General features: G+C 39.8%; 1 protein-coding gene across 1 annotated transcript in view; it reads right to left on the bottom strand.

Annotated features, from left to right (window-relative positions):
- Nucleotides 1–24,293, bottom strand: part of LOC121951430 (guanine nucleotide-binding protein G(olf) subunit alpha-like) — a 67,580-nt gene that overhangs the window by 13,880 nt on the left and 29,407 nt on the right. The window contains exon 5 of the mRNA XM_042497752.1: nucleotides 22,614–22,711. Coding sequence (XP_042353686.1) covers nucleotides 22,614–22,711 — 98 coding nt within the window. The remainder of the gene's footprint in view (nucleotides 1–22,613; nucleotides 22,712–24,293) is intronic.

Raw genomic sequence — 24,293 nt, 5'->3', positions numbered from 1 at the left:
AACCTAAAGATGTCCTGCTTATCATCACATTAAAGTCAGACAAGCAGCAAATTCCCCCGATTAAGAAGATGAATAGATTTTTGCTTCAATTTAAAAAAATCTAAATATTATTAATTTGATTACCAAAATGGTTGCCTATTACTTTTCTGTCAATTGATCAATTAATCAAATCCAAATTTAGTGCATTTTAATGAAAAAGTTAAAAAAAATAATTAAAAAAACTATGTAAATGATCGTCATATAGAGACAAAAACACATATCTGTTGTGAACTCAGCAATATGCACAGACACATGTCGACATCATGCTGGTTCAAGAAGCAAATATATCAAATCACACAATTAATTGTATCTATTTTTCAATTAGTGCTTCACTGGAAACAACACAACCAGCAAACCTATTAAACTGCGCTTTGTTTTACACAACATACAGATGAGTATCACACACACTGAGCAGACACTCATTCACACACAAAAACATTAGAAAAACATCCAAAAAAATCTACTGCTTTTGCCCCATCACTGCAACAATGTGGGAGTATTTTTAGTCAGCCTTCCTTTCAGAAACCTAGCTAGGTTATAATTACTGAGCGCTTTGTGACTGCCATGTGACAGAAGTACTATTGGTAGAGCGCTGGAGAGCCAAATATAGTCCTCGTACCATGCGAGAAAAAAAGAACAAGGGTCCTGGGTCCAGGAAAAAAAAAAAAAAACGCAGAAAAAGATAACATTGATTACGGAGTGGCCGTCCTGATAATGCCTTATCAAAAGGTTTGGGTGCAGTTTTCAGAGGCTGCGCTGGTCCAGCGCCACAAATAGACGAGCTGGGTTTCAGGTCCGGGGAAATCGGTGGTTTTTGTTCTCCAGAGCTGTTCTCTGCTGCCGTCTGGGATGTGATGTGGTCATTTTGTCAAATTTGTGGATTTTTTTTCCATCTCTTTTTATTCAGGTTTTCAAAGTTAACATACAATTTGGAAGGACATGTAGAGAAAATAGCTTGTTTTTTAATTAAATGTGTAGAAAACATTGTCTGACAAAATACAAATAATACCCTGGAGGTTAAGCTGCTATACATGTTTAGAATCTCAAACAACTTTACAAAATGTCTTTCAAAAATAGTCTTATACATTTTTTTTTTCATTTAAAAAGGAAGAAATTTGTGGGTTTGAGGGATAACAGGCCACCAGGTTTTCCACTCTGTTCTCAGAAGGTGTTCAGTACTTTTACTGTAAATTATGTTTATATGTTATGAATTTGTTGCTTTATTTTTTCAACTTTGATGCCTTTTCAAAACCATCAAACCACATTAATGCAGCTGTTGCTTTAGATTTATATTTTACTAGTCCACAGCAGTTTTTCTTTAAAGGTATACTTCCCTGATTTTGCACCAGCTTTGGATCAAACAATGTGTGCAGTATGTTTAAATGAACGATCTAATGTCCCCCCTCCCACAGCGAAACACCAACCGATGAAGGAAAAGTGTCAGTGAGCGCACTTTCACTGGCTCTCAGGCTGTTCCTCGAACTACAGGCTGCACTTCTGCATTTTTGTATTCCCCGCCACCAATGTCGTCACCGTGGACACAAAGATATTAGAGGTAGATCAAGAAGTGGTGCTACTGGAATCTGACAATTGTTCTTTTTCCCCCTCATATCATGTCAATAATTCAAGCCTGATTTACCTTAGTTTATTGTTGTGCTCTTGTCTATTTGTTTTCGTTTTGTCTTTTGCTCAATGTCTGTTGCTCAATTCTTATCTATTTAATTTTTTTCCTTTCTCTCTTCTGTCGGGTGGTCTTTGGGGATTGTGTTATCTGTGATGTGGTTTTGTGTTGGTTGAAAAATTTGAAATTCAATAAACTTCAAGTCACAAAACAAAAAAGGATCTGTTTCTCTGTCTCTTTCAAACTCAGAGTAATCTCCGATCAAACGGTACAGCTAGGTAGAGCTGATCAAAAATTACACGAGGGAATCACCAGAAATCCCACGATACGAAATCATCACCATACAATATTATTTCTGTTTTGGATGTTTTGCAATATACAGAGCATTGCGATAAAATATCCATAAATATATTGCAATTTAGTAATAAAATTAGTAAGGTTAAGTTGGAAAAACAGTTTTTACTGTAGCATAATGTATCAAGTGGACTGAAGAAGCAGTTGAATGTGTTATTCTAGTAGGCTACAAAAGTTTAATTTTGCAATACTATGCTGCATTGATTTTTTTCTGCAACTCCTATCGAATATAAGCCAAGATTATGTTACTCGCTGCTTATTTCTTGCCCAAAACTAAGCAGCGCTGATCAAATATGAACCAGACTCTGTCACTGAGTCGTCTATTTCTCACCTGAAATGTTTACAGAAACATCACACATACAAGCGGAAGTGTTTATTGGTCTGATGCGGCGCAGTGCATTCTGGTAGTTTTTCTTGAGCAAATGCCACAGCAGTTTTTCTCTGTTTTCTCTTGTCATGTTGTACCAATTTTCAAAGTATTTGCATATTTTGATGACGTATATACAGCCCGGTTTTATGAAAAGACCATCTTCCTAGCGTGACATACTTCTTTAAATGGCAGGTTGAATAAATAACTTTAAAAAAAGAAAACTCCACTACTGTCTTGTCTATTACAGTCCCTGTCTTTCCGTCTGCGGGGCTGGGCTGTCTCTGTATTTAGCCAAAACACACTGTACTTGTCCTGCGGGCCGGTCTGTGTTGCTATGTATAGGCTTTGTTGTCCACAGTATCACTTGACTTGGCCTGGTCTTCCTGCGTTGTTGGCCTCATGTTTTTATAAAAAAATACAGACATGAATATACACACACACACCAATACGAGGTGAAGTAGACGTGTGTGTGTGGGGAGGGGGGCCTCAGCCACCACATGGTCCAGGTCACATGTTGCTGCCCATTGAGCAGAAAAAGGGGGCTGAGGGAAGATGGTGGTAGTGGAGAGGCGGGGGCATAAAAACGCTTCACACCGGGGCTCGGGGACACGGGTCACCCAGCTCCACGGGGACTTCTCCCTCAACCAGAGTACAAGCTCTCGTACCATTAGGCCGCTTTCAGAGAGCCACAACAAACAAATAAACAAACAGGCCTAAATACAAATAAAGCCACAAACAGAATAAAGTGAACCAAACATCCAAATCAAAGCCAAAACAAACTCAATGTATCAAGAGACAACAAAAGTCAGAAAACTGAGCCAGTTGTGAATATGCACAAAAGTACAAAGACACTGAAAAGATGCATGAACGAGACTGGAAAACCGTCCCCGCCAACAACCTTCACACCAACCAGCAGCACCCAGCCTCATGTGCTCATTTGATAATTGGGTTGACTTTTTACAAATAGTGGACCATCTTTAATTAGCAGTGCAGAGGAGCCGATCAATAGTTTCCATATTTTGAGCCGCTCAGGCCAGCATAATGGACTTTCGCTTTAGTCTCCAACTGACTGGTGACAGCGCTTTAAACTCACCGCTGGACACGGCAGCAGCACCACCACACTGTCCCTATGAACGGCTTTATTTAAATGTTTCTGTTAGGGCCTTTACGTATTTATGTGTGTCATAAATTTACTTTCACTCTGTTGAGTTTTGTGTTTATTTGCCATGACCTAAGAGAACGATGTAAAGTTAATATCCATGACATTAATTTAGAATAAACAGGAGTGCAAACGAAGTATGAGCGCTGATATTCAACAATGCTACATAAAAAAAAAGAGAGCACTACCATAAAGGAATACTTCACCCCTGAAATGATTATTTTTACTCAGCCTGTGTTGCATTAAATTTGTGAGTTTTACTCACATGCCTCCACAGTGAACAACATTCAACAACAGCAAAACTATGTTAAAACAAACTCTCACACAACCCCTGTAGTACATTACAAGTCTAATATATCCAGTCGTATGCTCTGTACTTCCCAAACAGAGGGGGAACTAAACTGAAAGTGAAACTTAACTTTGCTCTCTCCGAAGCCAGACTACTGTCACAAAAACAGTGATTTTACCTCGCTGATCACAGGAGCTGCAGGTGATCAGTTAGTCAGTTTGTGATATTGTGTGACTTTGCTGAATCAGAGCAAACCATTTAAAACACCAAAGTCATGCAAAAACACAGACTAACTGACCGAGTCAGCGGCAGACTTCAATTCATCAAGAAGTTTCTCTGTTTTTGGATTCTTTATTCACCTTGAAGGCATGCCAAAGTACCAAAGTTTTCTTCACAAATTTACGGCAACAAGGGCTGAGTAACTGATATATACAAATGGTCATTTGGAGTTGCTCATTAATAAACATGACAAAACATGACAAAACAAAAAAAAAACACAATTTCAAATCTGGATATGGGGCTCCATACGCAGCATGCCCCTGCCACCGTGTTTGCATGAGCAGCACGTGAAGACTACTTTGTTAAAATGCAGCAGCTGACACACGTGTGGTGTTCACAGTGACAATGTATAACTACTGTATAGTTCTACGATTAAAAGCCAGTGCTTCACAAATTTAGGAAGCCATGAACACCACTGCATTGTCAACAACACGCACATGCAAATATATCACAATAAAAAGCCTTTTGTTAACAAATGAAGGGATTTTGTCATACAGAAACGCTGTCAGAGGGCATGTATTTTGAAACGCAAACAGGAAGCGTTGAGTTAAAAAAATAAATATTCATAATTTTTCATGTCTGTGACAGATACAGACATTGAAAATGTAATGAAATGTGGTATGATGTCAACATGATTATCAACACACCATTTTTACAGCCTATTTTTCCTGAAAAACCAAGCGTGTGGTGCGGCCTGGGTGTCACATTTACTTTCATTATTGATTAATTAATTTTATGCAACACTTGGTCTACGAAATGTCTAAAAAAATCTCTATATAAACACAATAGAAGTCCCCCGAAGTTCATGTGTTCATACCTCTTGCTTTGTCTTACCAGCAGTTTAAAACCCCAAAATATTTGGCTCAAAATTATACATAACAGAAATAAGTAGCAAATCTACACATAGAAAAAGTTTGCTATCAAAATACTTTCTGACTGATTTTCTGTCATCAATCAATTATTTGATTTAATCTGACAAAAAAATAGTATAATACTAACTGGATCATTCTTGGAATTATACGTCTGTCAAACTGTAATCTAATATTCAAACTTGAGAACTTTCCCTCCATGCTTCATCCTCTGTCTCGTCTCCCAAAACAAACCAAGTATCCTGACGAAAACCCGCTGCACTACACATGAGCCTGTCAGAGGTATTGAGCTGCTGCAGCACACAGAGCCACGTGCAGCAGGACGTGAAGGCGGAGCTGCGCAGGATCCTGGTCACCTGGTGGAAAGATCTGAGCCCGGGGTTCAACTCATCCATCCAAACAGGAACACTGTGCAGTTTGGGAGATGGATCTGAAACTAGACAAATCCATCAACGGCTCAGTGGGTACTTCCTAAATATAGGAGCAAGAACGGAGACACTCCTGAAAGTCAAACCAAATCTTGTGTAAACAAAAGTGCCTGCTTTATCTCAAGGCCGCCAATTCCCCTTCCAGGGCCGCATCAAGTCATGGTTTTGAAAGGTGTTGTATAAAAATGTGAAATACATTGTAATGCCCTTTTGTCTCTGCTCAGTGTCTACGTGGACCATTACATTACCTCTGCTGCCTTAAAATAGACTCGGCCCCCAAATTCGGGCTGCAGTGGGAACACTCGGCCTCTGTCAGGCCTGAACCGTGTCCCATGTGGAGCTCCCGACTGCAGTTCTCACAGTGAAATTGACTTTTCTTAATAATATTGAAGCCCGACGTCGATGCACTATCTGTCAGCTACTGAATTAGTCTGTGCCAAAATTAGAAAACGAAATAAAAATAGTCTAATCAACAATATCGAGCAGGTTTCAATTCTCTCGCCCGTAAACAACCGCAGCCTCCGTGTCTGATTAGTTGTTCCGCTTCGAAGTCAACCGCTGACCCAGTGAAAATGAGCTTTTCCTCTTTTCCCCTAATCAAAAATCAATAACCAATATCAGACAAGGGAGTCTACAGTATCAGATTGCATAAGCCTGAATCGAGCCGTGCTGGCTGAACCGGGTGGTGATTAGAAATTAACCAAATCCACACAGACGGAAATAAATTCTCCATTTAATAAAGCAGTAACCCATTCAGATCATTGGTTGTTAGCTTCTCTGGGCTGTCTAGATCTACGATTACGGTCATCTGACTCCCACCAAAATGCACATTGTTGATGGGATGTCTAAAAGCCAATCACAGTGTTCCACATCATCTAAGGTGGACCACAGCAGTGCCACGCCCCCTTTTTAACAAGCATGGCTGACCATGAGACAATGAGGACGCACAAAGTATTTATTATACTGTTAATGTCCAAACTTGTGATAAAACTGTTTTTAAAGTGAGCATGACATTATATTACTTAAGATGTCAGTGAATAATAATAATATGAAAGATTTATAGCTTTTACTCATTAAAAGCTATATCATTATATCATTACTACATATACTATATCATTACTCACTCATTTTTAATGTTTAGATTCTAATAATACAATAAACTTTTAATGCATTTCATTGATTACGTTCACACAATATTTATCTCAGAAGGTTTGCAACATACTGTTTTCATCGAATATTTTGAGTTTTGGACCACTGCAGTCTTTGACATGAATAAATCATTGGTAAAAAAAAATAATCTCATATTTTGTTGAAAAGGTCTATTAACATTACACTACATTTACTATTCTTTTGTGTTTGAAACATAATTTTGATTTTCTTTAAAAATCTTAAACCTGCAGATTCTCAGCCACAACACTGTTTTTGGTTAAAAAAAAAGGGGGGTCTGTTAAGATCATTTATTGCCATTTTTACTATTAGGGGATTTTTGCATTAAGTTTCTTTTAACCACTGGAATGGACACAAAATAAAAACAACATATTTAATTAGTTCATTTCTTTCTTTTTTTAAATTCCTCTTTTAAGATTTTAAACTTGCAGATTCTCAGTCTCTACATTTTTTTAAAAAAAAAAAAAGCCCTGTAATTTGTCATTTTAAAATCCTTTTTAATATTAGGCGATTCATGCGTCAAGTTTCTTCATGTATTGAAATGGACACAAAAACCCACATAATTAATTAGCTAATTTCTTTTACTTCTTCTTTTAGGATTTTAAATCTGCAGATTGTCAGCCAGAGCTCGAGCTGGCGAGGCCTGTGTGCTGTTTGTGTAGTTCACACGCTGGCCTCCGGGTGGCATCCCTTCGCTCCTGCTGCACACAGTCGCTCTTCCACACTGACCCTGCCTGCTTTTAGCAGCTGGGTTCCCATGGCAACCCCAGTCGGTCCATACCACTCCTCTCTCCCTCTCTCTCTCTCTCTCCCTCGTTCTCTCTCTATCCCCCCATCTCTTCCTAAGCCAGGCCGCACTTGTATCCCTCCATTCCCAGACTCTCCCATACATCAACACAAAGCAGAACCGAGCTCTCTGCTCGCTTTCTACACTTTATGTGTGTCACTGCGTGTGTGTGTGTGCGTGTGTGTGTGCATGTGTGTCTTTTGTGGGAGGGCACAGCAAATTTAGGCTTGCGAAGACAGATTATTTTAGAGTGCCACCGTCTCAAGCACACAACCAAAAATAATTTTCAGTAAAAAGGGGGGAGGAATGTAATGTGTAGTCTGTAGTATGTGAAGAGACACAAAGCTACTGTCACAACATGACGGACGCAGTTGTGATGAATTCGACGCACGGGGTTATATGAGTTGAGAGCTGAACCGTGGGGATAATTGATAAGGATGTTACAAGTCACGGAGCAGTCAACAGCAGTCCCATGAGATGGGCCCGGTTACAGTAATGCACACTGGGAAATGACTCTTTATGGCCAAGAGGTAACTGCAAACTGTTGTGACGGCTTTGTAACAACCCTGTATGGAGAAAGCAACACACCCTGGACCCCCGAAAACAAAAAAATCACAGCGGCTTTATGCACTGTGGGATGCAGCCAGTAAAATTACCAGGTAGTTTTTTCTGTCATTACAGCTGCAGATTGGGGGAAATGGATTTAGAGTGATTTGATGTGTTGGTGATTAGAGGGATTTCTGTACAGAGTAATGAGTGTACAGCGTCGTTATTTTGCCGATAACCAGGTGAGAACAGCAGGGTCATACAGGAAATATTTGTCAACTCGCTATTTAGTAAAATAGGTTCCTCAACGTCTAACTTCACTCTACTTCTAAACATATCTAAAACATGCTAAAGATTATGTCGAATACACCCAAATCTTCTAATTAAGTTGTACGTGACGCTCCTTTAAACTTTAAATCTCTCCTTTTTGAATATACTGAGCTGTTAGAGTGGAATCCAACAAAAGCACAGTTAGCTGAAGTTTTATGATACTCTCTTTTCCTTATGTGAGAAGCTGTTAAAATTAAGACAATGCTGAACATCACTTTGAAGAGCATTCATATTATGATCATTTGTTACTGAGCCACTTGCAAGTGCTGGTTTGTACTCCAGTTTTGAGTCAGAGATTCGATTTTAGCACAAATCATTCTAACTGAACTGTTAATATTGCTGCCTTCACATGCTCTTCGGAAATACTCTGTTCATGAGTTATGAGCACATGAAGGGCCCTCAAAAATTTCGATGATACCCGGGTTGCCGAGTTGTGACGTTTGCGTAATGTTTCAGGGCAGCAGAAATGGCGGCAAGCATTGAAACAGTGTCAACAATCAACGGTAAAAAAATTATATATTTCTATAATTTACTTTTAGTAGTTGCACATTTCAGTAAATGCATCTATTAGCTGTTTCAAGCAAGCAAACCTTTAACTATAAAGCATGACAGGAAAGTAAACTAACACTGATAACGTTATTTTATGACACAAGTTGCTGACTTGATATCATAAATGCATAAACAGGGAGGGCAAAAGTCAATGTCTGGTCTATGGCAAGAAACTTTTTTTTATTAATTCATGAATTAAATTAAATTTTATTAATTAATTAAATTAATATTAAACATTTTTTGATCACATGCTAAGTTTTACATGGTATTAATGTTAACTGCTATCCATGTAAAGTGACCTACATTAGATATGCAAATATAATACATATATTAATATATATAAGAGGACCTTCGTTCGATAGGGAAATTATATACGATAAAAAATATATATATAAATATATATATATAAAAATATAAATAAACTGGAAACAGCTATAAACCTATTGTTTAAACACTCCTAACATTGAAATACAACTGTTCTTCTTTGTAGCTTCCTTATTGTTCTCAATTTACGACCTCAAAGCACACGAACACAATGCAGTCAGAAAAACGACTCCCCAATTCAGAAAATACGTCATACTGTGCATATGACATGTAAATGTTAAAGGACCACCGCACCATTATGGAGAATTTGCCTTTCGTTACCAGAATTAAGGCCCAGACACACCAAACTGACATCAGAGAACGAGCAGCGGCAAAAGCCGACTATTGTGTCGCCTGTGTCTCGGACACAGACACACCACAGAGACTACAACCAACATGTACGTTCTGCGCTTGTAAGAGGAAGTAACTTCCATATCAGCAGACGGCTGGAGTCGATTATCGTCATTCAAAGTGGGAAGCCAGAAGACCGTCATGATGCTAGTTAGTCAACTAGACATTAAAAATCTAATGCTGAAAGAGCAAAGCATATTTAAAGTGCGAACGTAATTACTTAAAATAATGACAATTTTTATACTAAGTTTAGTATTTCTGACGTCAAACAGTGAGGGTAGCAACATTTGATCGACTTGTTGACAAATCAAGCACATAAAATGTCTCAAAAATAATGACAAATACCCATCTCAAAGTCCTTGATTTGTCTCAACACTCGTAAACAAATATATTTAGTCTGCAATCACATGAAAAAGAAAAGCACCAAATCCTGACACTGCAGACATTGGAACAAGGAACTGAAGGGCCTTTTTGCTTGAAAAATAAATGATTGTTGGTTTCCATATAGTTGAAGATGAATTTCATATCGATGAACTGACTGATGTTATTTTAGCTCAAGTTTTTGGTGCTGCAGCAGAGATAGACAAATTAGCGAGTAGCAAATGACACAAAGGAACATGTAAGTTACTTTACGCCCTTGTTTAACCTGTCACAGCTGTAAAAACACAATAGGTGTGGACTGGAATTAAATTTCTAAATAAATATTGTGTTAGAGTGCAATATCACTCTGAAGAAATGCAAAGGCATACAAAGAGGAACCGGATGTTCACTTGACATAGCATATTGTTTTGTCAGGGCTCTTTAAGATGGGCTCCTTATCTATCTGGTCAGTGCGGAGAGGCTGCAGAATCCCAGGTTAAGAATGCCTACAACAATAAATCATCCAACCAAACCGCCCGACCACGGCTTGTGCTGGAGCCAAATGTTTACTTAAGTTAGCCTCCGAGCTACCTCCTTCAGTCTGGCCTGATGAAACAGCCAACAGCTCAAACTGTCTGGGCAAACAAACCGCTGTGACAGAAAAATATAAAAGCTTTCTATAAATAGCACCGTGCCCCCCTCTGACCACATTCCACGGGAGGTGAAAGTTGAGGCGTGTTTGACTAGTGGCCGAGGTGGAGGGAGACCTTTTTGCCTGGGTGTGGCTGGACACCACTAGCTGCTAGCCCTTGCTGCTAGCAGCCGGGGCCTGCAGGCTGCACAACCTGAGCTACAGCAGCACACTGTGAGCAGGCGCTGAGGTTTTGAGAGCCCCCATGTGATGCAAAACATGCTAATGTCAATGCTAAACACACGTGGTCATGTGCTTTTTGATGGATTTTGCACGGCTCTGAGTCTGTTCGCTCTGATAGGCCGGCTTGGCAGCAACAGGGAGAGAGTGTGGAGCTGGGAGCCCCTGTCATGATTAGACAGCAAAATGTCTCCTCGCGTGTCAAACCCCACTTTGATCAATTCAGCACCCCCCCCTCTGTCTCTAGCAGTGGCAGAAATGGTTGAGCTGTGTGTGTGTGTGTGTGTGTGTGTGTGTGTGTGTGTGTGTGTGTGTGTGTAGTAGGGGGAGACAGAGCCAGAGCGAGCAGGAAAGCATATGGGTGCATTCATACACTCGCCATGATTTGTTTTACGTCGGGGCATTAAAAGAGGAGAAAGTATGGCCGGGCAAGTGCGTAGTCTCTCACACACTCACACACACAAAACCAACACAGAGGCGTTTTGTGTCTCACCTTCTGCTACTGACCTTCCCTTTGTTTACAGCGCATTGCCGGGATACTCCCTTTGATTCGGCTGCGCACACGTGACCCTCCGCCAGTTTCTGCTCTGCAGTGCTGCTGCTAAAAATAGCCTCAGCTTGCCCTGGCTCCACAGCTAGTTTACATAAGCTCTAAGGGGGGTGGGGGTGGAAGGGGAGGGGGAGAAAAGGGAGCGACAGAGGGGGAGAGAGAGAGAGAGAGAGAGGAGGGGGAGCCTCAGTGAGGAGAGAGAGAGAGAGAAGAAGAGAGGAGGAAAAGGAGGAGGAGGGGGTCTATGGACGACCATTCCACAATCTCTGAGAAGGGAACCTGCAGCGCCACTGCTGTCCTCCAGCAGTCTGTGCCTTTACACTCCTGGTCAACAGCAGGGAGAGTGTGTGTGTGTGTGTGTGTGTGTGTGTGTGTGTGTGTGTGTGTGTGGGTGTGTGTGTGTGTGTGTGTGTGTGCGTGCATGCGAAAGAGAGAGAGCGAGAGAGCGAGAGAGAGAGAAAGGCATGTGTGTGTGTACTGTACGCGTGTGTGTAGTCGGCACACAGTAACAGACTCGCAGATATCCGCCATTCACCAGCCTCGCTCTGTGTCTCTGTCTGTCCTTTAAAATGGACGCACATTTTAACCCAAAAATAAAAATCTATTTATAGGCACAATTCCCCTTCTTTAAGTGGAACATAAATTCCCATTTCTCTGCGCAGCACTGTTCATGTTAAGCATTCAAAGAAACAAAAACTAACAACCAACACAGATTTACAAATCTCAACATGAAACATTTGTTCATTTATAAACTGAGATTCAACATGTTTACAGGAAGTAAAAAGGCAACAACTATTTAACTTTTTCATACATTTTTATATGGATTTTAGATATACGTTTTAAAACATATATCACATTTCAAATGTCATCCAAACTATAAGCCCTTTTTTACAAACATAGCACCACAGAGACGCTTGGAAGTCCTTTCTTTACATGTTCACACAGAACCAAACAACAGCAGTGTCATGTCGCTCCAGTGTGTGATTTTGGACAGCATGCCAGCATCGTGAAAAATGAAATAGGTGTGACAGGCGTGATGTTGGACACAACAGCATCTGCCTCCAGTATGGCATACAACACATGCGTCGGCAGCACTTTATAAACAATAACAATGACATAATGTGGCAATAACAATCATTTACCGACTTTTAAATGCCGGCTGATCCCGTGATTCATTTATTTATTTTAATATTTGCAGACATTTACAGCTGCTCTTATTCTTTGAGTAGCTGCTAGCTAGCAGAGGACCGGCAGAGAGTGAAAGTTTGGCAGATCAGCTGATGTCCTCTACGTAAAACAATGGTGCTCAAGGCGGTCAGGTTTCCTGGCAATGCGCAAGTGCGTGTGTGTATGTGATATATATAGTTAAGTAGCAGCTTAGGAGCAGCAGAGTAGTAAATGACACCAAAGCGCAGCAGAGACTCTCACAAATTCATACATAAATCTTGAAGATCACATGGGCTACAACACTTAATATTCCTGTTTCCGATTACCTCGACCCCACTCCCGTCTTTATTGGTCTTTATCAACATTTTGTTTCAAAAAGTCCATGACGCATAAAAGTTACCAGTTTTTTCTTTTGCAATATATGTTAGTTTTTCCAAAGCAACACATGTTGATAAATCCTTAATATATTGCTTTATACTTGATTTGTTCACAGCTTTCCATCCTATAGCTAACGGCTGTCCTTTTTACAAGACCTCGATTCGGTGTTGTTACTACCTTCATTGCCGGCTCAAAGGCGAGACAACCCTGTCCCCCTTTTCCGTGATCACACCTTTTATACAGAAAGACGAGGCGGTGTAACTGTGATTTTCCCACCTTGAACAGGCAGTGTAAAAGGGGCTATTGACTAAACTAAACACAGACTGTCAGAGCCTCTGGTCTCTAGAAACTAAATAAAAACACACTGGCAGTGTAGCTAATCTTGTGACATGTAGCATGGTATGCTGGCCAGCTTTAGGCTTTCTAACTGTTTCCAAATGCTCGAGCTGGCTGAGCGCACGCTCAAAAACGACAACTTCAAACAGCATCCACGGCACTTTAAATCACTAATGGACACAAAAAGCCATTAACAGTTACACTAAATTTCACTACTACTACTGCTGCTTAACATGTTAAATGCAGGGTTTACACTTTGGATGAGGCTTCATATAGAGAACAACATGTGTTCTGCAACATCCTCTCGGCTGTCGCTTTCTGGCCTCAAGAGAGGGCGGAGCAGATAGGCCGAGAGGGAGCGAGAGAGCAAGAGGGACAGTGGGAGAAAGAGAGAGTGAGTCGGTCCCACAGGGGGCTCTAACAACCTTAAGGACAGTGGTTTGTGTAGACGGAGTCCCAATGAGCTTCCAGTAGATCAGATTCTCCAGCTCAGCTCAAAACCACTCCTTTTTCCTCAGCAATCATGCACACAAACACGGATATATTCAAACAAACACACACACACTTCCATAGTGCCCCCTTTGATTATTCCTCAGTCAGCTGACGGCAGGGTCATCTGATTTTAGCAAGTGACACAAAGGTTTTTGTAATCTGGATTAAAGCATTTTATGAAGAAAATATTGTCTTACAGTTCATATCGTAGTAATGATTTAATGATATGAATTAGATCCAGTGTAGCAAAAGAGTGATTATTTCCAGTTAAAAGGCTGAGGAAAAAAAGTACAGAATTAAATGGAAATAGATAAAGAGATTTAATAAACTGAAGCAACTCAAGCAATATGTAAGATTTTGTTTACTACAGGTGGCTACAGCACTCAATAAGTCAAACACAAAAGGATACTAGAAATTATGATATAAACATTAATACTTAAAAATGCATTAAAAGACATTTTTATAAATTAAAAAAGCAAATAAAATGGTAAATAAAATAACATGAACAATAATTAATAATAATAATAAAGAAAAAAATTGATTTATTTCTATTGCCTGATAACCTGATTATGAGTTTTAATTTCTTTCTTTGTGGCTTTCTTTGATTGCTGCAACATCATCTATTATTTTTGTTTTAAGACCAAAGTTTGTGATACTGCATAATGCATAATCACACTTAACAAATTCTAAATTATTTTATTTCCATTACTAAAAAGCTCATAAGTCTCAGTTTCCTGCTCTGCCCTGTACCTGCCCATCACTGCCATTGTTATTTAGTTGTTGAACAGGTATGGAGTTTTCTGCTTGTCCACACAAGCTGTGACTGTCCAACAGACTTCATGTTTTCAAGATGCAGAAATTCAAACTGTAACTTCAGATTTCATTTCCAAACTATGCAAACCTTAAACTATACAGTCCACAAATGTTTAACACAATTTCAAATGCTGCTCTGGCTGCAGTAAGACAAACATGCCAGTCGAAAAAATGTCTTATGTGTTAAAAATAACCTATTAACCAACTGAAACATAGAAAATATAACCAGAGATGCGTTCAGACATGTAAGAGACTGTCACGGTCAGCCTCATCTGTTATACTGTGTACCATCAAAGCAGCTGGAACATTAAGAAATGAAGCAACTTATTGGTGACAGGAAAAAGCAGCAGTGACATGCAGCCGGTGTATAAATATCGCTCTCTCGGGCTTTTCCGTGAACAGAAGAGGCTCCTTATTGAGGAGAGCCACTGTTTGCGAAGCGTAGCCCCTCTGTTTCTGTAGGCCCTTCAGGGGCCGGGGCTGGCTGACAATGCCGGCCATTCTTAGCACTTTACTGCCCCAGATGACTGTGTCAGTGGCCCCCAGGCTGGTGACAGAGTCCCGTGACCAGCACTACACCCCAGCCCCAGCCAAGGCCAAGAACCAGACTCAGCCTTATGTCTACCCACAGTCCCATCTCCGGGACCCCGGGACTGCTGCAGATCTGTCCCATCCCTGCTGTGCCTCTGCGTACTGGACCAACTGCACCACATTACACCCTGATATGATGATACTGCAAATCTAAACATTTCTGATGCATTGACTTTTATTGATCCCAAATACTGCATTAATATTTTGAATCCTATTCACATTTTTGAAAACCTCGAACAGCAGAAAAATGATGTGGAATGTTTTGGATGTATTTAATAAAATACTAATGAACTATTATTGTCAGATAATGTAAATAAATTCCTTCTCCTTACAGAAGGAGAGAAACAGGGTGCTTACAGTCCTTACATGCTATATTATACCCCTTTTCACCAAAATTAGTGCTTTTTAAACACAGGGAAAGCTGCTAAAAATAGGTGATAGACTCCTTTACCATTTCCAGTAGAACAGAGCTGTGTACACAGATCTGCAGCAGATGAATATGCCTTTCTTTTTTAATTGGTGTGTAACCTTTTACAACACAGACAAGTCGGAAAACAGGTTAGTAAACAGCAGAAAGCAGAATGGAGGCCTGTGAAAATGCTACAGTGGCTTTTTTATATCTCTTACAACTTTTAGTCCCTCTTTCAAACTTGGTGTGGACTACTTTGAGCCATGTTCGAGTGCTGCTTCAGTGTAGATGGATGGTATTTTCTTGCGGCCCTTCATTATATTGCCCCAGCAAAGGTGCTAAAATTCGGGTGCTGTATTTCCATCAATGCCAATTGTAGCCGGAGCCGATAAATTCCTGTGACTGCTGCTGTAACCTTTCCCATTACATATACAAGCCAGATGTTAGCGGGTTTTAGGGTTTTTGTTTTATATTAAGAAGCTTGTACTGTCTTGGCCAAATCATTAAAAAAGCCAACATGTTTTGACCACAGCGGGTCTTCATCAGGTCTGTAAAAACAATCAGTCTTTCTCTATTTTTCGGAGTACCTGGATTGCATTCATGTGTATCCTGTTGTTTCCCGTTCTGCAAGAGCACCCGACACAAGGTTTTGACCTGTTTGATTATAAAGAGCAACTAGTCACCTCTCTTTTTCTGGCAACTGTTTTGATTGATATTTTGCCAATCCCTTTTATAGTATGAACTAGATTCCAGCTTCTCCAATTCGAAGATTTGCTACTTTTCTTTGTTCTTTGTGTAAAATGCAAATCTTGAGCTTTTGCACTGGCATCAACTTGCACTCTGAGAAACTGTGATGGACATTTAACAACACATTTCAAACTTCAGATATCCAAGCAGTTCACTGGTTTTTAAGTGTTTTTTCCTGTCAAAATGTTGCAAATATTTCAGTTTCAGCAGGAGTCAGGACATGTTATTGTCTTTTATCAATATATCAACATATTTTTAAAGTGTGTGATGATGACAAGTTTAAATCCACCTTAAAAATCTTTTCTTCAGTATTTGATCTTTGCCTAGTGTATTTAAACCTCATTAGGATCAATGGTGCCAAAAAGTGTGAATGTGTCTAGATGGCTGAAACAAGGATATTCTGATATTTGGCTCTGTATGAAGGATCAGTATTTACTGTTGTGTGTGTGTGTGTGTGTCGCTGTGTCATTGTAGTATGATTACCATAAACTCCAGATAGGATTGTAGAGATTAATAACTGTAGAGGGATGATCATTTGGATTATAATCACAGGAACGAAAGGCTACAACTAACAGTTACTTTTATTATCAGTTAATCTGCCGCTTATTTTGTTGATTAAGTGATTAATAATCTGGTCTATTATATACCAGAAAATGGTGAAAATTTTTTACACAATCTACTAAACCCCAAGGTGACATCTTCAAATTATTCGTTTTGTCTGACCAGTTGTCCAAAACCTTAAGTTATTCAGTGTCCCTTTACATAGGACAAAGAAAAACATGAAATGCTCAAAACTGAGAAGGTGGAACTTTAACATTTTGAAAATATTTGTTTAAAAAAAAATTTAAATAAAAAAAGTGAATAAATAGTAGCGACTATTTCTTGTAGATCAACTACGCATTTAGTTGAATAATTGTTGTTGTTTTCATATAGCTGTGTGTGGATGTGGATTACTAGCTATTAAATCTATTCAGGACAATACAATGAACATAATGCACAGGGCCTTAGACAAAAAAAGGTGTTTTGTTAAATAAACACAGATTAAATGAGGCCACTCATAGCTCCCGTTACACTGACTATTCCAGGCGGAAATATTGCGTCATTATGCCACCTTGACATGCTGTATAAAAGGTATGATCGTGAAATGGGGGAGACAAGAGTTGTTTCACCTTATAGCCAACAGCGAGGTAGTAACATTGCCAAATTGAAATCTATGGGAGGGCAGGTGTGACAGTTTGATGGCAAGGTGTGTGTGCAACCCATGGTGGGAGATTTAAAAAGCAGCTTGCAGCAGTTACCGGCAAACTCAAAATAAGAAAAGAGTGCCCATAAAAGTCCAGAAATTGGAAAAACAATGAGATTCGGGAGCTTTTCAGCCTCCGAGCAAAGGACGAGATCAGCCGCCATATAACAAGAACGGTAAATGATTGTTATTGCCATGTTTTTCCATTGTTATTGTTTAGAAAGGGCTGCCGACGCATATGTTACATGTCACATTGTGGGCAGATGCAGTTGTGTTAAATGTCACAATTAGTTTGCTTTTACAATGCCGGCATGCTGTCTAAAATCACACACTGGAGTGCATGATGCCACATTTGTTTTGATCTGTGTAAAAATGCAAAAAGGGGCGCAAAGAAGGGACTTCGTAGCGCCCCTATAGCACGATTTCTGTATAAAAAGGGCGACTGTGCTTTAGAGGTACATCAATTTAAATCAAGAAAACAAAATGAATAAAAAAACACATTTAAAGCCTCTAAAACCACATCACGCCCCTGTACGTAACCTAGCATCGGCGCCATCTCTGTCCCAGGCCTCATTCTCACTGCAGGAATTAACCCCTACTGTATCGCTCAGCTGTTTCATAGCCTCATTTCTTCAGAAACACTCCCAGACTCCAGCTCCATCCAGGGCAGCTCTCCTCTGGCCTAGTCCCTGCTGCTGCAGCCTGGCCTCCCAGCCACTGAGCAAACCAGCACAAGAAGAGCTCCACACCAGCACAGAAAGCATCAAACACTGGAAAACAACTATCCACTACAGTAACAAATACCTTACTGTCGGAGTTATGTCATGAATTTTGTCTGGGAGATTGCAACAAACTCGCCACAGGAAAAAAAAAAGCAGGAGGCCTGGGAGTTCAGATTTGCGTGTGAAAAAGTGTTTGATTTTGCTGTTGACACATCCAAGGCATTGCAATGGAACCAGCCCGCTGCAGCTGAAAATAGCTCATAATCAATCAACTGGCAGACACATATCTGTGCTCTTAAAACGTATAAATGTGCGATGCAGAGGGCGGATCAATGGGTGACAGGATTCCACAAGCATCGATATGGACGTGCTCTTTGGCATAACAAGCGCTCGCCATCGGCCCATGCTTATTTCCTGTGCCTCTGTCCGATGGGTCGTCCGGCATTAGGCCTGCTGGAAAAAATATCTGCCAGTGTAGCAAGGTCTATGAAGGACAACACAAATGAAATGGCAGAGGTATGTAATCTGCAAAACACAAGATATACAGCTATAGCTTACCAATTTTTTCCCCGCTTTAATCTGGTGTTTGGTGTTTTTTACGACAATATATGTATTGTGTTTGACTGTTGGCATTAAAGATTGCTGCCTGTCAATCTGTTCCTCCCACAAACAGTCACGTGTCAGCCAACTTCCTCTTTAATTTACACTCAGAGGGACTGAAAGCACTCTTATCACACTTGTGATCCAAGACACATTGTACAACACGAGCTCACATCATTGAAAGTTCAGCACAAAAAAATAAGAGAGAGCAGGTGCAAAAAAAGACTGACTACGAATTCTTAAGAGCAGGTTGGGTCGGTGCTATCTGTGACAAAAAGGGACAAGCTGACACCCTTAAAGTCTTGAACTAAGAGGAACAGCCAAAACACCACAACAGACATTCTCCAAACAATAAAAAGTTTGTTTAAATACAGCCCGAGTCCAAAGTTATGACCTCTGCTCTCTTCCTTTCAGCCCAGTTGGCCGCTGAAGCCGTCTGCCCGTGTTTCACTACTTCCAGGACAGTCGCTGAGAACAGTCCGTGGTCAAAACAACAATAGGTGTGTGTGTGTGTGTGTGTGCGGGCCTTTACACACAGACAGGTCTGTTGCCATGTAGGACAGAGTATCTATGAATGCCCTCCGTCTACATGGTTCATACAGAGGTTAAAACCCAGAGAGGAAGTAAGTGAGAGGCCACACAGTCTGACAGATTCCATACATCAATCAAACACACTGACAATAGACGCATATTGTGACGTCTCTACTCAACAGTGAGATTCTGAATTGCAAATGTGAAAACTTCCAAAAATCATGGTAGGTATTGGTTTGATTTATTGTATTTCAAAATGATTTTTGCTCTCGTATAGAAAAAGAAAAGCAAACAAACAACTGAACTGCCATTCAAATAAAAAATGCAAAACAAGGGCTGCACAATTAACTGAATATTAATCACACAATTAAATGAAGATGATCGGTTGCAATACTAAAGTATCATAAACATCCTTTTCATTTAGTTGCATTTTTTTAGTTGGCCTATATTTTAGGCTTAATGTCATTACTTTTTGCTTCAAGGAGATGCACTGAATTCAGGTGAACAGGAGCCTTGTTTTAGGTCTAATTTTGATGCAAAGATCTGTTAATCAGCAGGAATGCAGCACAGCATGGAAGAGAAAGGAGTGATTTGCTTTTTGTGAAAGTGCAACAAAAATATTTTGTCCCTAAAAAATCAATGAATAATACTAATCTCCATATTGATCGGAATAATCTTGATAAACCATAATCATGCAGCCCTACATAAGACTGCTGACAAATAAAAGTAAGAGCCACCACACTAGTACTGCATGATAATTAAGCACATCAAAACTGAAGTTGCAGTTTGAACATTTGTACACACACGAGACTGTAATTTACTGCCATCCTTTATCTCCTTTACATAATAGTACAAATATATTTGTTAGCTTGTTGAAAGTTTATTGGCCAAACATACAACTGCTCACCAGCTGTCAACCAATCAGGAGCAGCAACGTAAGAGCCAGAGAGGCGGTGACAGCAAGAAGGGCAAGAGAGAGCAGCTATCAAAGAATGAATGATATTGTTGAGGAGAGTTTGGAAACAGAGAGGACTTATAATTAACAATTAAGCATCAGTCGGTTGGCAGTATTTTGGATTTGGAAGAGTCAATGTATCACAACTTCCATGCAGAAAATTAATGGCTATACCATTTAAATGCTGTGTGCTGTTCACTGTCTTCATTTCGCTCTGTTAATGTTTACTCATGTCACAGGACAGCTCAGTGCTTTGCAAGCCTCAGTGATTTAAGTTACTGTTATACAGAATATTTTTTATGATTTCAATAATCAGAGGACCACTGCTTTTACAGTTGTTACAAGGACATCAAGGGGACACTTCCACTTTTTTCAACCAGCTTTGTATCATAATAATGTAGGTAGTATGTATAAATGAACCATGGTTAACAACACCGGATGATGCAAAACGTGTTATCCGGTGGAGTTTTGTTGGCTCTTGGGCTTTTGCTTGAACTACAGGTTGTACTCTCTCAAGTATAGATGTGAATCAAGAGACAGACCCACCCGTCTCTCTCTTAAACTCAAATGTCGATCAAATTGAAAAAGTGAAAACAGAGGCTGAAAAAGATCTTTAAAATTCAGCAGCACTGATTTAATATAAACCAAGATTCTGTAACTGTGTTGCCTATTTATTTCCTCAAATGTTTCAAGAAACATATTTAAACTTACCCTTTAACTGTAATATGAGATAGTTTGTTACCAGCAGCCCACTATTCAGTCAAACGGACCAGTTCTCAATAAATCACCCACCAGTGGGAGGGTTTATTGGTCTGGTGTGGTGCAGTGCATTCTGGTAGTTGTAGGCTTTCAACTTCTTGAGCTAGTGCCACAGTACTTTCTTCATCTTTAACTGGTCTTTAGCACCAATTTCGAAAGGCTTTTCACTGTAAAGACAGCCTTGTTTTATGAAAAGACCATCTTTCCAGCCGTGAAATAATTTTTTAAAAAAAAGAAGATTATAAATGTTATCTAAACCACAATATTATGTGCTCATATTTTACTGGAATAGTGACAAAAAATAAACACAAGATGCTTTTTCACAAATTGTGCAGTTGTCCTGCACACAGACTGACTAAGAGCAGCAAAGACAAACACTTGGACTGTAACAGCTCCACCTTACAGATTCATGTGACTCTCCAACCATCACCTGACTATCTCTCTCCTTTCTATGGAAGCTGCTTTCAGACGAAGCCACCAGGGGAAGACTTGACCCGGAGTCAAATTTATGTTCGAGAAGCGGAAGACATTCAGGAAGAGAGTACAGAGACCGTTTGTCTACGTGCTTTACCATCTTTAAAACATCTCAGCGCTGCATCCATTTAACGCAGGGCTCACAGATCGCTGACAACAACACAATATCTTCAGTCACTGATAGAGTGTGCGTTTGACCGAACCCTGAGCGATACAGTAGGCAACCTTTGGGAAGGGAGGGGACAACTTCCAGTCTGTAACATGTACATGTCCTCATACTTACATGTGAATCAAGAGGTGAGTCAGAGAAGAAGCTGAAGGATAGCAGTGTAATCAGTGAATCACTTTGCATATCCAAACTTCCTTTTACAGGCAAGTCTGGGGTCATCTACTCATTACAACCAGCACCCTATGGTGGCGCAAGGTAAAACAGGAGCCTTCCAGACAATCTGGGGCACCGTGCAAAGAGGCATCAGTTTTTGCACCTTGCCACATTGCAGTTATCAGTATTTCCTCACTACAGTATCTGGAGTACAATTGTATTAAGAAAACGGTACAGATTGTAGCCAAAATCAAATCATGACCCACATAGCTTTTGTCCAGCCTCAGAGACACTAAAAAAAAAAAGTCTATGAATCCGCAACTATTACCATCACCAATACTAAAATCCCAACATTAGCATTATTACATCGTTGAATTGTGTTTACACACAAATATTACATCAATACAATTACAATGAATTCAGCATTTTAATACAGGTCAGACCCGGCTTTGCATATTGCCATGGTGAGATGTAAAACACAATGACATGAGTATATACGTATACAATTTTCCAAAGGACCGATACAACGGCTGCTTGCCTTGCCACACCCAGGGTAAACATATCTCAGCCATATTCATATATGACATGACATCAGCACACACCGCAGAGCGTTCATCTCAAACATGGCACAAAGAGGACAGACGGCTGTAAAACGAAAAACCGCTCACGCTCTCGGTCTTACTGTACAATAGCTGCACAAATAACCAATTACATGTAAAGAATCCAACACTTGCAGGAATCCAAAGCTAAAAAAAATCACACCACAAAATGTGTGTTAATTTTCGGACTTACTATTGTGCACAGTCGATGAGCTGGTACTCATTGGACCTCTCAAAGCATGCCTTCACGCCTTCGTCGTCCCACAGCTTCTTTGCGTGATCAAAGAACTCCTGAGGAAAGAAAAAACAAAAAAACATTAGGAAACAGTAAACATATATTGGACAAAATGACTTGGGTACAACACCATGATCATTATTATTCATTATTAATATTTAATGATCTTTTTGATTTTTGTAAAGTGTCTGAGTTTCTTGAAAAGTGCTCTATAAATAAAATGCATAATAATCATCATCATCGTTATTATTATTATTATTCTTGGTCATTCAGGGGCCCAGTATTCATTAACACAGTATAGATCTACCCACAATTCTCCTCCTTTTTGAGTTTATAATCCACTTTTAATTATAAAAAGGAAACCTGAAAATATGATCTTTTCCAGAGTGTTAAAATTGTCATTAAAGGAACTTTACTTTATTTAGATCCATACAAAAATGCAAAGCCGTGCCCACTTAATTCCCAGTATCTTCGTCCCCTTTTAAACTGCCTGTTCGAGGCTGGAATATTGCGCTGTTATGCCGCCTCGCCATTCTTTATGAAAGGTACAATTGTGGAATGGAGGGACGGAGTTGCTGCCTTTAAGTGGAGGTAGCAGCAGCACCGAATATGTCTGCAAATTGGGAAAACAATGAGATCTGGGAGCTACTTACTCTCTGAGTAGAGGTAGAGATCTGCCACCATATAACAGGGACAGTAAATAACTGTTACTGCCATGTTAGGCTGTTATTATCATTTAAAAAGCGCTGCTGAAGTGTATGATATATGTCACACTAGAGGCAGATGCTGTTGTGTTAAACATCATGCGCGTCACACCTCTTTTACTTCCGAGATGTTTGCATGCTGTCATAAATCACACACCGCAGCAGCATGATGCCACTTGTTTGGTTTTGTGTAAAAATGCAAAGGTGGTGTATAGAAGAGGCTTCATATCAACCCTATAGTGCAATCTCTGTGCATTAAGGGCTTCTGTCTGTGTCATTTTATCAGACTTTATGCATACATACAGTAGAAAAAACAGGTAAGGTACAAATACAGTAACTTAAGACTAAATATTCTGCAGGCATTTGGAAAATATAAATTTGTACTCCCATAAAATGTGACTTTGTTGTGGACACTCGTGCTACCATGACAAATCAATAGCTAAATAAACACACACACCTGACTGGAAATTCTATTTTTCATTTTGTATGCACATTTATCCAAAGAGAAGTAATGGTTCCTGTAAACAGTTTCTCATCTACTCCAAGTAACACATACAATACATACAGCACATACACACTCCCGTTAACACAACCACCGACTTCTACTTGAGCTGTTCAGTTGGAGCAGGTGGGTGCTGGACTGCTGTGCATGAGCAAAGACCGTAATATCTTATTCAACATGTGTTAGTACTGTACTTTAATGCATAGCTCAACATTTTGGGTGATATTTGCTTTGACAGGATTTTCATGCCTGTGCAATTCAAATGGAGCTGGAATAGGGTTGTGTTTAACCTTGCTTAGCATACAGACTGAAGGCAATAATACAACTACCAAAATGTGCTCTATTGAATTATTTCCTCGTGAACAACAGCAGGGCACGGTCACTGTGCACAACCTCCCAGAGTCTTGTCATCAAAAATAGGTTGCCAGGTTT

The sequence above is a fragment of the Plectropomus leopardus genome, chromosome 12 (assembly GCF_008729295.1).
Source record: "Plectropomus leopardus isolate mb chromosome 12, YSFRI_Pleo_2.0, whole genome shotgun sequence".
Lineage (NCBI taxonomy): Eukaryota > Metazoa > Chordata > Actinopteri > Perciformes > Serranidae > Plectropomus > Plectropomus leopardus.
Note: the sequence above shows the minus strand (reverse complement) of the source record. Positions and strands in the feature narration are given on the sequence as shown.